The sequence below is a fragment of the Artemia sp. Qi Xiang Cuo genome, chromosome 7 (assembly GCF_049724085.1).
Source record: "Artemia sp. Qi Xiang Cuo chromosome 7, ASM4972408v1, whole genome shotgun sequence".
Classification (NCBI taxonomy): Eukaryota; Metazoa; Arthropoda; class Branchiopoda; order Anostraca; family Artemiidae; genus Artemia; species Artemia sp. Qi Xiang Cuo.
The window spans coordinates 69,635,955-69,651,374 of NC_142800.1; the positions used below are offsets into that span (position 1 = coordinate 69,635,955).

The 15,420-nt window shown below is 35.2% G+C and overlaps 1 protein-coding gene across 1 annotated transcript in view; it reads left to right on the forward strand.

The window, feature by feature from the left end:
* LOC148950640 (uncharacterized) overlaps positions 1–15,420 on the forward strand; it is a 140,387-nt gene that overhangs the window by 69,505 nt on the left and 55,462 nt on the right. The window contains exons 13-15 of the mRNA XM_089092532.1: positions 4,077–4,299; positions 10,349–10,525; positions 13,284–13,464. Coding sequence (XP_088948658.1) covers positions 4,077–4,299; positions 10,349–10,525; positions 13,284–13,464 — 581 coding nt within the window. The remainder of the gene's footprint in view (positions 1–4,076; positions 4,300–10,348; positions 10,526–13,283; positions 13,465–15,420) is intronic.

Sequence of the window (15,420 nt, forward strand, 5' to 3'; positions counted from 1 at the left end):
TTGGTGTTGTCACCAATCCGAAACCCAGATATCTCCCGTCTGGAAATCATAATATTTCCTCAGCAAGAATATTATCCATCACCTTTGATTTTGGATTGTAACAAATTGAACGGGAAATATCTGGGTGTTTTTTCAATTTCATCCATCAATGCAAGAGGGCTGTTGACACTACATATGGTTCATGTTTATGTAAGAGCTGTATTTGAGCAGTAAAACCGTTTAAATACAGAGCCGCGGATAAAGAGGTAAAGAAGAGTGCCAGAAAAGACCAGAGAAACCTGCTGGAGCGAAAAGCAGCGCAGGCAGAAGAGGCGGCGGAGAGAGGTGATTCAAGAATCGTCTATAAAATCACTAATGAGATTATTAGAAAGAAATCCTCTATTCAACATGGACCAGTAATAGACCCCTCGGGCATCCTGATAAAACAGCAGTCTGACGTAAACGAAGTTTGGGCCAGTCACTTCGAGAAGCTGTTGAATAGATCTCCACCAGAGGATCCCCCAGAGATCCCCAGCAACAACACTGTTTTCCTTAGATATCAGCACGATCCGCCGTCATCCACTGAAAGTATAGCAGCAGCAAAGGAGCTGAAAAATGGGAAGTCGCCTGGCGAAGACAGGATATCCGCGGAAATGATCAAAGCGACTGTTATGACCTGCATCAAGTTCTGGACAGCGTTGTTCGCAGTAATCTGGACGACCGCCAAAATACCTTGGGATTGGAAACGCAGCACGCTTGTGAGGATCTTTAAGAAAGGCGATACGTCCTTCCCAGGCAACTGGCGAGGAATCTGCATGCTTTCCATAACTAGCAAATTGCTGACGCACATTTTACTGCAGAGAATCAGCTCGCAGCTCGACAGACACCTTCGCGACGAGCAACATGGATTCAGACCGAACAGTTCATGTGCAGACTTGATATTCACCCAACGGCTACTGACGGAAGAAAGCAGAGAATGGCGCTCCAAAATCTATATGATATTCATCGATTTTGAGAAGGCATTTGACTCAGTAGACCGCCAAAGTCTGTGGAATATCCTACTGCATTACGGAATCCCTGAAAAGATAATTTCACTGATTGTTGCGTTTTATGAAGATAGCGAGTGCTGTTTAAAGACACCAGATGGTTAAACTCATTTCTTCTGCAATCTGTCAGGAGTTAAGTCATGTTGCGTCTTATCACCGCTACTTTTCGTAGTCGTCATTCACTTCATGCTATAAAATACAAGCACAGACGGACTCCAGTTGAATCCCGAAACAAGCCTCAGTGATGTAGACCTTGCTGTCTAAATTGCCGCCCTAGAATCATGCAAGCAAAGACTCCAAGAACTCCTTGACAAAGTGAGGGAGAGAGGCGGCCATGTTGGCCTAAAAATAAATAATGAGAAAACAAAATGCATGGCTACCACAGATTCACCCCTGAGCATCACTTGCGGAGACCAACACATAGAGCAAGTCGTCCATTTCAAATACTTGGGAAGCATAATAGAAAGTACCGGATCGACCACAAAAGAAGTGCTCACAAAAATCGGCCAAGCCAATGGGGCCTTCAATAGGTTACGGAAAGTATGGCGGTCCCAAAGCTTCTCTATAAGGCTAAAGTTACGACTCTTCATTAGCAATGTTATGTCAGTGCTGCTTTATGCAGCCGAAACCTGGCACCTGAACCAGGAACAAGAGCGAAGAATACTTGCTTTCGAAAACACATGTCTCAGAAGAATTCTCAACATCCGTTGGCAGCAGAGAATAACAAACCAATGCATCCGTGACAAGACTGGCCAGGCTCTTGTGACACATATCATAAGAGTCCGCCGATGGAGATACCTTGGCCATGTACTACGTATGGACAATCTCCGACTACCAAATGCAGCGCTCCATTGGTAGCCATCGGGTTCACGCCGCAGGGGCAGACCCAGAAACACCCTGCGTCGAGCGTACCAGACAGATCTCCGTAACCTGCACACATCAATCCAACCTCAGTGGGAGGACATACTTGCAGCAGCAAACCGGCGGGAAGATTGGCGGCTCCTTCTTGATGCCCTGGGTGCCTCTGGAGGCACAGGCGGATCTAAGGTCTAAGGTAAAACCGTTTAAATAAATTAAGTTTACAATGGATAAGGTAGCTTTGGGGATGGTTTTCTTTAGGCATTTGTAGGAGAAAAGAGTCTTGAAGGTGCACAAGGGGGGATGGGGGGGTATTTTCAAGTTCCTTTCTATGAACATTTTGGGTAAACACAAACACTTAAAAATATGGGATGATGTTGATATTTGGGTCAATGAACACTTCCTAAACGTCATATCCCTCCTTTTGGATAATTTTTGTGATTGCTCCATCACTGATCTGTGATGCCCTGTTGATGCAGACAGGCATTAATAGGATTAATCATACAAAGTTTATTCCCAAAAGACTCTCGCATGCACTAAGGGAACTTAATCTGCCTCATACATTAAGCAGAAAAAACTCAATAGCAAAATAAAACTTTAAAACTGATTAGAAACAAAGTCAGATACTTAAATTGGTCAACGTAAAAATTAAAGGAAATTCGTGAAATATAGTATGCTCAAGCATGTCCAAAATAAGATGGATAAAGGAGCAAGAGACTCACTTATTTGAAATTTCAAATATATAGGGGAGGAAAAATGTTGTATTTTTTGCTATGTAAATTCATATTGAGACGGAGATTTTTTGTTGATGCAGAAAGAGATGATAGCTGCATCAACTCAAAGAGTTGATGCAGATAGGGAGGTGAGAAATTACTAAAAAAGTGAATTTATTCGGGAGTTATGGAAGCTCTATTGGTGAATGTAAGCAAATTTTTGTTCGTCTCTGTCCCGCTCGGCAAAGAAGGGAGATATTAGTGACTTTACCACCTTTATTAAAGCAATTCTTAGATATCTTTTTGGAATACCCGTATTCTTTCCGACAATTTTTTGAACATTCCGTGATGCCAAATGAGATAGGCGTGATCAGTGTATCACTGTCACATAGGAGGCTGAGTTGGCAATGCAAACCCTGTCAAAAAATTAGCAAAAAATAGTCCAATATAGTATAGTTTAGTCTAACCATCTTATTGTATAAGTACTTTCATTTGCAACTCTTGCCGATTAAAGAGGACTTCCAACTAAAAATTAAATTTAAAAGAATCAAATAAGAAGATGAATGAATAAAAACTAAATAATTCCTTTAACTAATCAGGATTTGGGCATGGTTGTTATATGTAATCATTGTAATCGTGATGCTAAGGCTTCTGAAGAACAAGTAGCTTAGTTTCTACTATAGATAGTATCTCGCTCAACATTTCAGTGTTTCTTTTCAAATTACAATTAATGTATAACCATATATAACGTTGAGCGTTCACGTGTATTTTATAAACAAAATACAAATATATTCATCCTAGAAACATCAAATGTATGTATTGTGTGGATTGGGGTGAGGGCTCACAATCTAGTTGAAGGAATTTTTTGGTCTACATGGATTAGAAAACAATTTTGGTTGCAAAAAGTTGTTGAAGTACTTTAATAAAATATTTGCCATTTCGAAAGTCGTTCGGTGGCAACAGTGGGTTGGACAGAATTTCATAGGTTGGATTATTGAAGTTGAGTAGCATGGTTTATATGACTTATTGTTGAATTTGGTAGTCAAAAGACATTTAGCCTTATTTGTGAGTCATTGTATATCCAGATATCTCCGTAGTGTCTATCGTTTAAATATAAATGATAAAATTTGTAGGGAAAAGGGTTAACCTCCTAACAATTCAAATATCCAGCAGGTGAAATATCTCTAGCCAGTTTCATCCAGGTGCTTTGGAATAGTAAAAATAAAAATGAAAATATTTTGAAGCCAAAGTCATGTTGTCGCAATTAACATACCTCATAATTTCTTCTTTTAGAAGGATTTCTCCCTAAAGTCTGTGGTTACTCATAGGGAATATGATTTAAAGAATGAATAATAGTGCCTGTCGTTCTTTTTTTTTCTTTTTTTTTATATCGTTTGCTCGTTTTTTTCTGATGAAAAAAAATAAATAATACGTATGAGCTGTAAGGGAAGATAGTGTCTCGATTGAATTTTTATTACAGGTATCTATTCTGGACTGATTGGTCAACTGCAACACCATGTATTGGACGTTCGCCATTAGACGGCTCTGATCCTCAGAAAATAGTTATTGGAGAGGTTGGTTGGCCAAATGGAATTACTGTAGATTATCAAATTGAAAGGATCTACTGGGCTGATGCGAAGCTTGATTTCATCGCCTCGGCAGATTTGGATGGCTCTAGAATGAAGAAGATTACAAAGCAAGCTGTAAGTAGCAAATATTTTTTTTTCTCCCTCCCTCCGTCCTTCCCTTCTTCCCTCTTCCTCTCTCTCTTTCTTTTTTCTCCCTCGGGCTGCTTAGGGACCTCGTCAGTGGGGATTTCTCCCCCTCATCTAGGAAAGTATATTAAACCAGATATGGACAATATACTACATCTGGACTGTATGAAGATCACTAGTTCTTATGCTGTAACCAGTGAAACCTTTCTTTAGAAATAGAATAAATAGAATAATAAACAGAATAATAGAATAGAATAATATAGAATAAATAGAATATTTATAGAATAAATAGAATAATAAACAGAATAATAAATAGAATTAACAGAATAAACGTCAAAAAATAACAGTTTGTTCTTTTTAGCTGTAAGGTCTTCGACTAAATAAAATAAAGCAAATGCATAGGTTTTACGCTTTTTATAAGGAGTAAACACAGACAAATGTATAAATAATGTGATGGACTAGCTCCTAGGGGGTTAAAGAGACAGCCAATTGGCACAGAAATATATATAGCTCCCCAATTTTTCCCGAAAGTTCGTACTAGCACACAGTATAATATTTGATTCTGAACATGAACGTAGTGGATAAAAGGTGAATCGTTATTATGGGCTGGTTTACCCCCCCCCCCTCCATAAAAGCGTTACATAGTCATGCAACTGTTATTGTGGCACAATTCAGTGGATTTTTGTCATTGGGCGGGGTCTGCCTCAGACCACAAAAGTCCATTTTGAGGTACATATTTTCAAACTCCATGAGAGGTGCTTCTGATAAGTAGATACATTCTTAGACCACACTGGCTATACATGACAAATGAAACTCAGAGAGGAGAGAAAGTAACAAAAATGAAAAATAAAATCAAAAAGGGTGAAAAAACGAGGATTTTGTCAGCCAGCGAACCATGAAGATGACAAAATATAGCAGGCTGTTCATAGAACAGTCTGCTTTAAATAGTTTCCACTTAAAACACTCAATCTGGTTTCGTTTTGTTGATGATATCTCTTCTGTTTGGGAACACGAACAAGACTCTCTAAGAGATTTTTTGGCATATTTTAACTCTTTTGATTCAAATCTCCAGTTCACAATGGAACTCGAAGATTCAGGTAACCTGCCTTTCTTAGATGTTTTGATTATAAAAACTACTCCTAGTCTTGAATTTTCTATATATAGAAAGCCAACTCATAATGATCAATATCTACATTTCTCTTCCCATCAACCTCCTTCTGTGAAAAGAGGGGTAATAATCTCTTTAGTAGACAGAGTTTTAAAAATTTGTTCCTATAATCATATAAATTCTTAACTGAATTATGTAAAGGATATTCTTTTCTGCAATGGTCGCACAATCAAACTCATTGAAAATATAAGAGTTATATGATCAAAATAGATAAAAGAGCACAATAGGGAACTTGTTCCCCGAGATTAAGTTACACAGGCTCGTGAGAAAAAAACATTAATCGTTTTAACATACATCCCAAAACTTGGTGATAAACTTGAAAAATTTTTAAGAAAACATAATCTCTCTGTTTCTTTCAAAACCGAACAAAAAGTTGAACACTTTTCAACTCAGGAAAGGATAAAACAGACCCTCTACTGGGTAGTGGTGTCTACAGAATCCCGTGTTCTTGTGGAAAATTTTACATTGGTAGGACCCATCAACAACTGGGTGAACGTTTGCATGAGCATAAAATTTCAATAGATAAGTCCCTGAGATTAAAGAATAGCAATGACAACTTTGATTCGGCATTGGCTTCGCATATTTTCGTAAATCCAACCCATCTAGTTCTGTTTGACGAGGCAACCTTGATATCATCTGTGAATGGCGTACCACAAACTTTTAAAGAGGTAATTGAGATAAAAAAATATATGAACCAAAATTTATCAATAAATAGAGATACTGGAGATATTTCATTAAGCCCAATTTATGACAGTTTAATCTTGAAGGACTCAATCAATATTTTCACCCGAAAAAACTTAAAAGAGCCTATTTGCATATCTAATGAAAACCGAAATTGTAGACAAGCTAAAACTATTGCAAGACGAAAGATCCTTGCCCAATCATCTTGTTAAATTCATTTTCATTGATTCCTGCCTGGTTTTTTATTCAGTGTCTGTTCTGCCTTTGTTTAGTAAACTTCGAAAGGTTAGATTTTCGTTATTTTTTTTTTTTTTCTTTCTTTTTTGTTTAGCACTGAGGACGACTTGGCGGAGGTCCTTGTCGAAATATTTGCTTATATTTTGTCATCTTCATGGTTCGCTGGCTGACAAAATCCTCGTTTTGTCACCCTTTTTGATTTTATTTTTCATTTTGTTACTTTCTCTCCTCTCTGAGTTTCATCTATCATGCATAGCCAGTGTGGTCTAAGAATGTATTTGCGTCAAGCTTACGGGGAGCATTGGACCAATATTGTTTTAGATTTTTTTAAATTGTGTTAAGAAACATACAAATCTTATTCGTCAGTTTGATTTCTTATAAACTTGTAAAAGACATCGAATTCTTCCACCTTCTTTACGTTTCAACCTACATTTAGGCACACATTCTGAAGGCCCATTTATTCAGAGAATGGGTTTCAAAACTTTAGCACATATTTTAAAAGACCATAGATCCAGAAGATACGTCCTTAGTAATAAATTACTTAATTTAAAATCCTTATTATATCAGATTTTGTCCCCTCAAGATTTTCACGAGATTTTACAAATCTCACATAGGTCTTTCAGACACATATTCCATTCATCAAAAACTCGTTTATCGGAAAAATTCTCAAAACTGGAATTTCAACAGTTTCAACAATCATTAATTTTCCTTCCTAGATTTTGTCCTGGTCCTCCTTTGGAAAATTTATCCTCTAAGGTATTCACATCCAAGGAACTAAGTATTCATTCAAAAGGACCAAAATTTGCAATGGCTCAAACACACGTAAATACTGCAGAAATTATTACGGGCGTGGAGTCTGCTATTTTTAGCTCTCATGGTGAAGTAGAAAATCCAGACCTACTCAGAGGTGAAATTGTAAAGAGTATTCTTGATTATAGGCCATCTTTGTCACTTTCAACTCAATAAAAGGAAGAAATTAAAATCCTCCGAAATTAAAAAAAAAGACAAAAACACATTAATAACGAAAGCGGACAAGGGAAACTCTGTTGTAATTATGTACTCCGCAAATTATGAATTAAAAGTTAACACCCATTTAATGGATTAAAATATTTACAAAGAAATAAAATTTGATCCCACGGACAAATACACACAGAAGTTGAGAAATGAACTAGGAATTTTAAAAGATACTAGACTAATTACCCCTCAAATGTACAGAAAATTTTATCCCAAAGGTTGTTCAGCCCCAAAGTTTTATGGTCTGCCTAAAATCCATAAGAAAGATAGTCCGTTACATCCAATTTTAGCATGTTATAGTTCTCCGGCTACATGCATAGGAAGCTTCTTAACCACAATTTTTAAGCCTCTTTTAAGCACACAGAAATCCTATATAAAAAACTCCATAGATCTTGTTGAGAAGTTAAAAAATCAAAGTACAACAGAAAATACCGTCTTATCTAGTTTTGATGCAGTTTCTATGTACACTTCATGCGATGTCCATAAATGCGAGCAGGCTTTACAAAGAAAATTAAAGGAAAATTCAGCTTGATCGGATTACAAAACTTTGGAAATTGATACAATAATGACCCTTGTCCGTCTTTGCAACAAGTTCTCCTTGTATTTTAAATTCCAAAACAAATTTTTTCTTCAAATGATGGGCTTATCCATGGGCACTGTCTTGTCTCCTTATTTGGTAAATTTTTACATGGATTTCATACAACAGTATGCTTTGAATAGTTTCCACTTAAAACACTCTATCTTGTTTCGTTTCGTTGATGATATACTTTCTGTTTGGGAACATTGACAAGACTCTGTAAGAGATTTTTTGGCACATTTGAACTCTTTTGATTCGAATCTCCAGTTCACAATGGAACTAGAAGATTCAGGTAAGCTGCCTTTCTTAGATGTTTTGATTATAAAAACTAATTCTAGTCTTTAATTTTCTATATATAGAAAGCCGACTCATAATGATCGATATCTACATTTCTCTTCCCATCAACCTCCTTCTGTGAAAAGAGGGGTAATAATCTCTTTAGTATACAGAGTTTTAAAAATTTGTTCCCGTAGTCATATAAATTCTGAATTAAATTATGTCAAATATATTCTTTTTTGCAATGGTTACCCAATCAAACTCATTGAAAATATAATAGATATACGATTAAAAAAGATAAAAGAACAAAATAGGGAGCTTGTCACCCTTGATTCAGTTACACCGGCAATTGAGAAAAAACCTTTCATTGTTTTACCATACATCCCGAAACTTAGCGATAAACTTGGAAAAATTTTAAGAAAACATAATCTCTCTGTTTCTTTCAAAACCGAACAAAAATTTGAACACTTTTTCAACTCAAGAATGGATAAAACAGACCGTCTACTGGGTAGTGGTGTCTACAGAATCCCTTGTTCTTTTGGAAAGTTTTACATTGGTAGGACCCATCAACAACTTGGTGAACGTTTCCATGAGCACAAAATTTCAATAGATAAGTCCCTGAGATTAAAAAATAACAAAGACAACTTTGATTCGGCATTGACTTCGCATATTTTCGTAAATCCGACCCATCTAGTTCTGTTTGACGAGGCAACCTTAATATCAACTGTAATTGGCGTACCACAAACTTTTAAAGAGGTAATTGAGATAAAAAAAATATATGAACCAAAATTTAGCAATAAAAAGAGATACTGGAGATATTTCATTAAGCCCAATTTATGACAGTTTAATCTTGAAGGACTCAATCAATATTTTCACCCGAAAAAACTTAAAAGAGCCTATTTGCATATCTAATGAAAACCGAAATTGTAGACAAGCTAAAACTATTGCAAGACGAAAGATCCTTGCCCAATCATCTTGGTAAATTCATTTTCATTGATTCCTGCCTGGTTTTTTATTCAGTGTCTGTTCTGCCTTTTTATAGTAAACTTCAAAAGGTTAGATTTTCGTTTTTTTTTACGTATTTTTATTCTTTCTTTTTTTTAGCACTGAGGACGACTTGGCGGAGGTCCTTGTCGAAATATTTGCTTATATTTTGTCATCTTCATGGTTCGCTGGCTGACAAAATCCTCGTTTTTTCATTCTTTTTGATTTTATTTTTCATTTTGTTACTTTCTCTCCTCTCTGAGTTTCATTTCTGATAAGTAGGATTAATATTGAAGTTAATATGGATTTACTTTTTTACATCTTTCAAGGTAAGCTTTATTGAGGTATTTTACTTACTAAAATTCTAGAAAGATATAATAGTATAAAGTGCACGCACAGGATATTTTCAAAAATCAAGAATTTCCATGTAAAAAATATTGATGTTTTATTTTTAGCTGCCTAAAGTAGGTGTTCTCGTTAAACTACCCATCGTCAACCAGTAAAAACCCCAACAACTACTAAGTGACGATAATTTATCGATAACGATAATAAAATAGCCGACAAGATAGTACAAGTGGAATTTATCCTGCTAAAAGCATGTACATTAGGCTAGCTTGGTGCAAATTACAAAAAGCATAAAAAGTCAAAAATAGATTACTCAATGTTCCCCAATCAAACGGTCAATTTTTGCTTCTTAGCAAGCAACACCATCACAAAAATATTTGAAAGGAGGGTTCTGATTTTCTCAAAGCTGTTATCAATTCTAGGAGTACAGAAAAAACAAGCTTCAGATGAAGTTACTCTGCCAAAATAAACCCCAGAAATCTATTCTTTCCACTTCACTTCTGTATTTAAAGTTCTGCATGACTTTAATTTTTCAAGTATCCATTGATACGTGCCAAGTACGGCTGGTGAAATGTTTGCTTGCTGGTAACAGGCACATTACTTTACTCGCGTAAAGACACCGAAGTTAGATCAATAAATAATATAGTCCTCAGTCAAGTTTTTTACTGATGCCTAGTATTGACGAATAAGTGGGGGAGGGGGTGATCTTTCTTCTTGTATTTCACTACATGTGCTTAACCTTTTTGAACTTGCAGGGTACAACAAACCATCCGTTTGGTGTAGCTGTCTATAAGACAGTTGTTTACTGGAATGACTGGCATTCAAACGCCATCTATGTCGCTGACAAATATCACGGCTCAGGAATCAGACCAGTTGCGACCAAACTTAATGGTCTTCTTGATTTGAAAGTTTATAGCCACAACTTGCAACAGGTAACCCTACATTATCGATTTTTCTGTTATACAGAAGAAATGCAAAAAAAAGATTCAGGAGTACTGTCTTGCTCCCATGCTCCCATGACTAATTATGTGTTTTTAGACAATATTTAATATTTTCTTTATTTGGGATTTTTGCTGCGTTTATTCTTTATTAAGAAGAAACAGTTTCAGATGTCTTTTTGTTATATGATTTGTGATTATTTTATGTATCATAGTATCGTTCCTTTTTTCTTGGGACGGCGGGGGGGGGGAACAAGTCCTCTTTATATCGTTTAGTTGAGTGACCTTGAAACTTGTGGGCAGTTCTCAATGCTAAAATTTTGTAGACATAGTTTTCTGAGGAAATTTATCTATTTGACTCTACTGCAGCTACGCTCATGAAAGAAAAAAAAAAAAAAAACAAAGCTGTTATTGAATGTGTTTGGGCTTGTCTTCTCATCAGCAGTGTTCCTTATCAGCTTTAAGTTTGATTACCTTAGACTTCTGATTCACACCAAACTTACCATATAAGATCACAAAGGAAGGAACCTAGAATCATCGTAGAACACCGATGATTGTTCTCGGTAGAATAAATTATAATTTCATGAAATTATAATTTTAGTTCTGGGCAGGGGCGAATCTAAAAAATTTGGTTCTGGGTAGGCTTTGGTGGATGGTTTAGAATTCGGTGTCGGGAGGCTCAATGCAGGTCTTGAGGGTCTTTTGTAAAGATTACTTGAAACTAGGAGAATCCGGGAGAATTTATTTAAGTTAAAAAATCAACTAAGTTAGTTTTACCTCACTAAACAATGTGTTTAAGTCCATCTTTTAATAATATGTGAAGATCCATGAACCAGACAGAGTAGCATATAACATAGCTAATAAATAGTTCTTTCTTTTACTATTGGAGATGCTTTTGCCAATCATTCAAATTAAGATATTCATAATGTTTTTAGCTCTTGTAATTGATTACACTAAAGTTTTTACAGTATATCAATTTATATCAAACGGAAAACTTTCCGTTAGGAAGACTTTTATTAATAGAAATACCGAGCCAGTGGAGAGAATCTACAAGAGGGATAGTATAGCGAGATACAAAAGGGATAGCCAGACTTTTATTAATAGAAATACCAAGTCATATCTACAAGAGGGATAGTATAGCGAGAAACAAGAGGGATAGGAAGACTTCCATTGATAGAAATACCAAGCCAGTGGAGAGAATCTACAAGAGGGGTAGTATAGCGAGATACAAGAAGGATAGAGGGATAGGAAGACTTTTATTGATAGAAATACCAAGGTAGTGGAGAGAATCTACAAGAGGGATAGTATAGCGAGATACAAGAAGGATAGAGGGATAGGAAGCCTTTTATTAATAGAAGTACCAAGCCAGATGAGAGAGTCTACAAGAGGGATAATATAGCGAGATACAAGAGGGATAGGAAGACTTCTATTAATGGAAATACCAAGCCAGTGGAGAGAATCTACAAGAGGGATAGTATAGCGAGATACAAGAAGGATAGAGGGATAGGAAGCCTTTTATTAATAGAAATACCAAGCCAGATGAGAGAGTCTACAACAGGGATAGTATAGCGAGATACAAGAGGGATAGGAAGACTTCTATTAATAGAAATACCAAGCCAGTGGAGAGAATCTACAAGACGGATAGTATAGCCAGTGCGAAGGAGGGGAGAAATAGACCCCTTATTGACGCCAAATTTAGCATATGCAATCAAGAAAAAATAACATGGAGTCATCATAGAACATCAAATTTAAATAAAAGTAATTTTGACTACTTTTTGCACTCACATATTTCTCTCGGGTGTTTTTTATTTTAAAACAAATGATTTATTATTATGTTTGATATCTTAGACTAAAACATGAGAGCTAAAGCGTCTTAATTTTATAAAAAGAATCCAATCATGATTATCGTTATACCCACTCGAAAACTAAAAAAAAAGTGAAAAATTGAAAAAAAAAATGCCCAGTAATGTTGAATAAAGATTAAGAGAAGTAAGTTTCCTAGTGGAGATGAAGTTTTCAACTCAAGTTGAAAACGTTTACGTATAATAAATTAAGGTTTTTTAAACTTGCACCTTTCAGCAATTCAGCTGGGACTCAGCGAAAAGTAGGACACACTCGATTGGGATCAAGTCATAGAAGGGACTTACAGGAAGTAGCAGCTTATAGGAGGGATTAAAAGGAAAACTCAACTGAGCAAGGCGAATGAGGAGCGTCTGTAGTCATATTGCAGTGAGCTTGATGCTATGATTAGTTTTAGTAATAGTAGTGTCACCACAGTCCTCATCTGTTTTGACCCCCGACAAAATAGTTTTTTTTTTTTTTTTTTAGATCCTGGAACGAACAGGGTTGAAAAAAAAATATAAAATTCAATGGCACTATATTTGAGTGAAAACCGAAAAAAAAGTTTTTAATAAGCTAGTTGATATGGGAAAATTCGCTAAACTGAACATTTAGCGTTAAGGTTGTGTTCCTTCTAACTGTTGAATTTCTTAAAAATTATACGCCAAAACTGGTATTGATTATGTAATGGAAAACTCTAAGACAATATAAATGGGATTCTATTCAAAATTTATGCGATTTAAATTCTACGAAACATACCGTGTTTTTTTTCAGACTTAATGCTCTTCGTTAACAAGTTAAATTATCTTTGTGCTTTTCAGTTATCACCATTTATATAAGATTTATTAACAGAACTTGAGTAAATAAAGATTATCTATTGCTTATAGTTTTAGTTTTTGCTTACTCTTTTTAGGGAACCAACGCATGCTCTGAAGGTGAACGTGTCTGCACCCACATATGTACAGCATTGCCTAATAATACCCGACATTGCTTATGTCCAGACGGAATGAAAACAGTTGAAGATATCGATGGCAGTGTTACTTGCCTTTGTCCAGATGGTAATAAGCCAAGTCAAAATGGAGCTTGTGAAAAAGGTAGTTTTGTCAACTTGTCTGATTTAAGAGAGTGATTAAATCCATATATTCGAGGAATATTGTATCCATGTAGGGATTTTTTTCTCCTATGCAACAAGATCTCTGGAAAACGAAATTCAGTATAAAACACTGTCGTCTCCATTTAGAATAAAAGCGCGATATATTAAAAATTAAAGCCATAAAAATGCAACAATAACCAAGACTTTGTACAGCAAAAAAAGTTTCTTTTTTTCTAATTTTTTCAGTTGTCAGTAACGATGTAACGATGAATACGGAAAACTGGTAAAAGTCAGATCTTTGGCAGAGTAATATTGTTATTGCTATATTGCATATTGTTGTATTTTTATATTGTAATATTGTTATTAATATAATAAACACGATAAAAATTATTAATATTATTGGTAAACTCCAAGACTGAGCATCATGCCCCAAACTACAAAACTGGATGACTGCATTAAAGAAGAAAAAATATAAGAGAATTGAATTGTTGAGATTATTAATGTGTATTTTATAGTATTAAGCTTAAATTTCTCCGTAGCTCAGTTTATATAATAAATAGCTAAAAAAAAAAAATTTAAAATAGCTAAAAAGCTAATAATAAATAGCTAAAAAGCTAATAATAAATTGCTAAAAAGTAAGTATAGCTAAAAAGCTAATAATAAATAGCTAAGAAATAGCTATTAAAGCTAAAAATTAGCTTAAAATCTAAAAATAGCTAAAAATAGCTTGAAATCTAAAAAATTAGCTAAAAATACCTATATAATAAAACGAACTTTATTTGTTTTCTAAAAAAAAATCCACTCAAAATTTAGTCTCTGCAAAGCCGAATTATGTTTCGGGGCGTTTTTGGCAGGAAAAGTAGACTGGGTGATTTTAAGCTGGTACTGTTCACATAATTTGGGCTTTTTATTCTCCCTTACTTGTTAAAGGCCCTGAAAAGACTGAAAAGTTTACTGTCATTTAGGGCAATTAACAGTAAAAAAAACCCTAATATGTCTAGAAACTTTGATTTTTTATTTGTTCCTAAACCATTTTAAGGTAAATTCCAGATCAGGGACTTTTCGCCATCATGAGAATGAGTCTAGAGCCAAAATTATGCCCAGGAAAGTTGTTTTGAAGCAAAAGAAAACTATAACCTTATCCAAAAACGCAGAACGATAGATTGCATTTGTGAGTTTTATCTTCGACGCTATCGCCACAGTTTCCCGTTACTCTTGGGTATTAGCTATAAAAACTATACCTTAAGACCAAGTCCCCTGTGGGGTTGTCCCCCCCCCCTCTGTCCTTAAATCTATAAATTCCAAGTCCTTTGGTACAAACAGCTGGTAATAATCAGTTGCAGCATTAGCTGCAATCTAGAAAATTGCCAAACATCACTCATAGCAGCTGAAATTTGAAAGACAGGTTTTATAGTAACCGTTTATTGACAAATAATTTTCACGTAACATTAATTTGAAAACAGTATTTTTCAATCTGATTCAAATGGACAGCTTCAGTATTGCCAGTTACAACTCTGCTTTCCATTCTCTAATTGATTTTCGAAGATTCTACCCCATTTTCCTCCATTTGTCTCTTTTGATAGTTGTAGAATCTGCCAGTTTATGACAGAGTGGGTGATTGATTGAGAAGAGCATAATAATATTAAAAATTATATTCACTAAGAAAGTTACTTAAATAATAAAGAACTGAAAAAAGTCATATCGGATCCTGAAGTAAGATCTACCTTTGTCCAGATCGTAATAAGTCAAACTCGAACAGGGTTATTCCTAATGGCACAAAGTCTAGTTCTAAGATTGTTTGAAGGTTCAAAAAGAAGCTGGTTTTGGTTTGTGCATGAAAAATCTGTTATTGCTTTTCTGGAGACACAATTGGGCACATTAGGGATTTAGCCTTAACTTTAGGGCACAACTTTATTTAAAAAAGAAAAAAAAAGGACAAATGCATTTCAAGAATAAA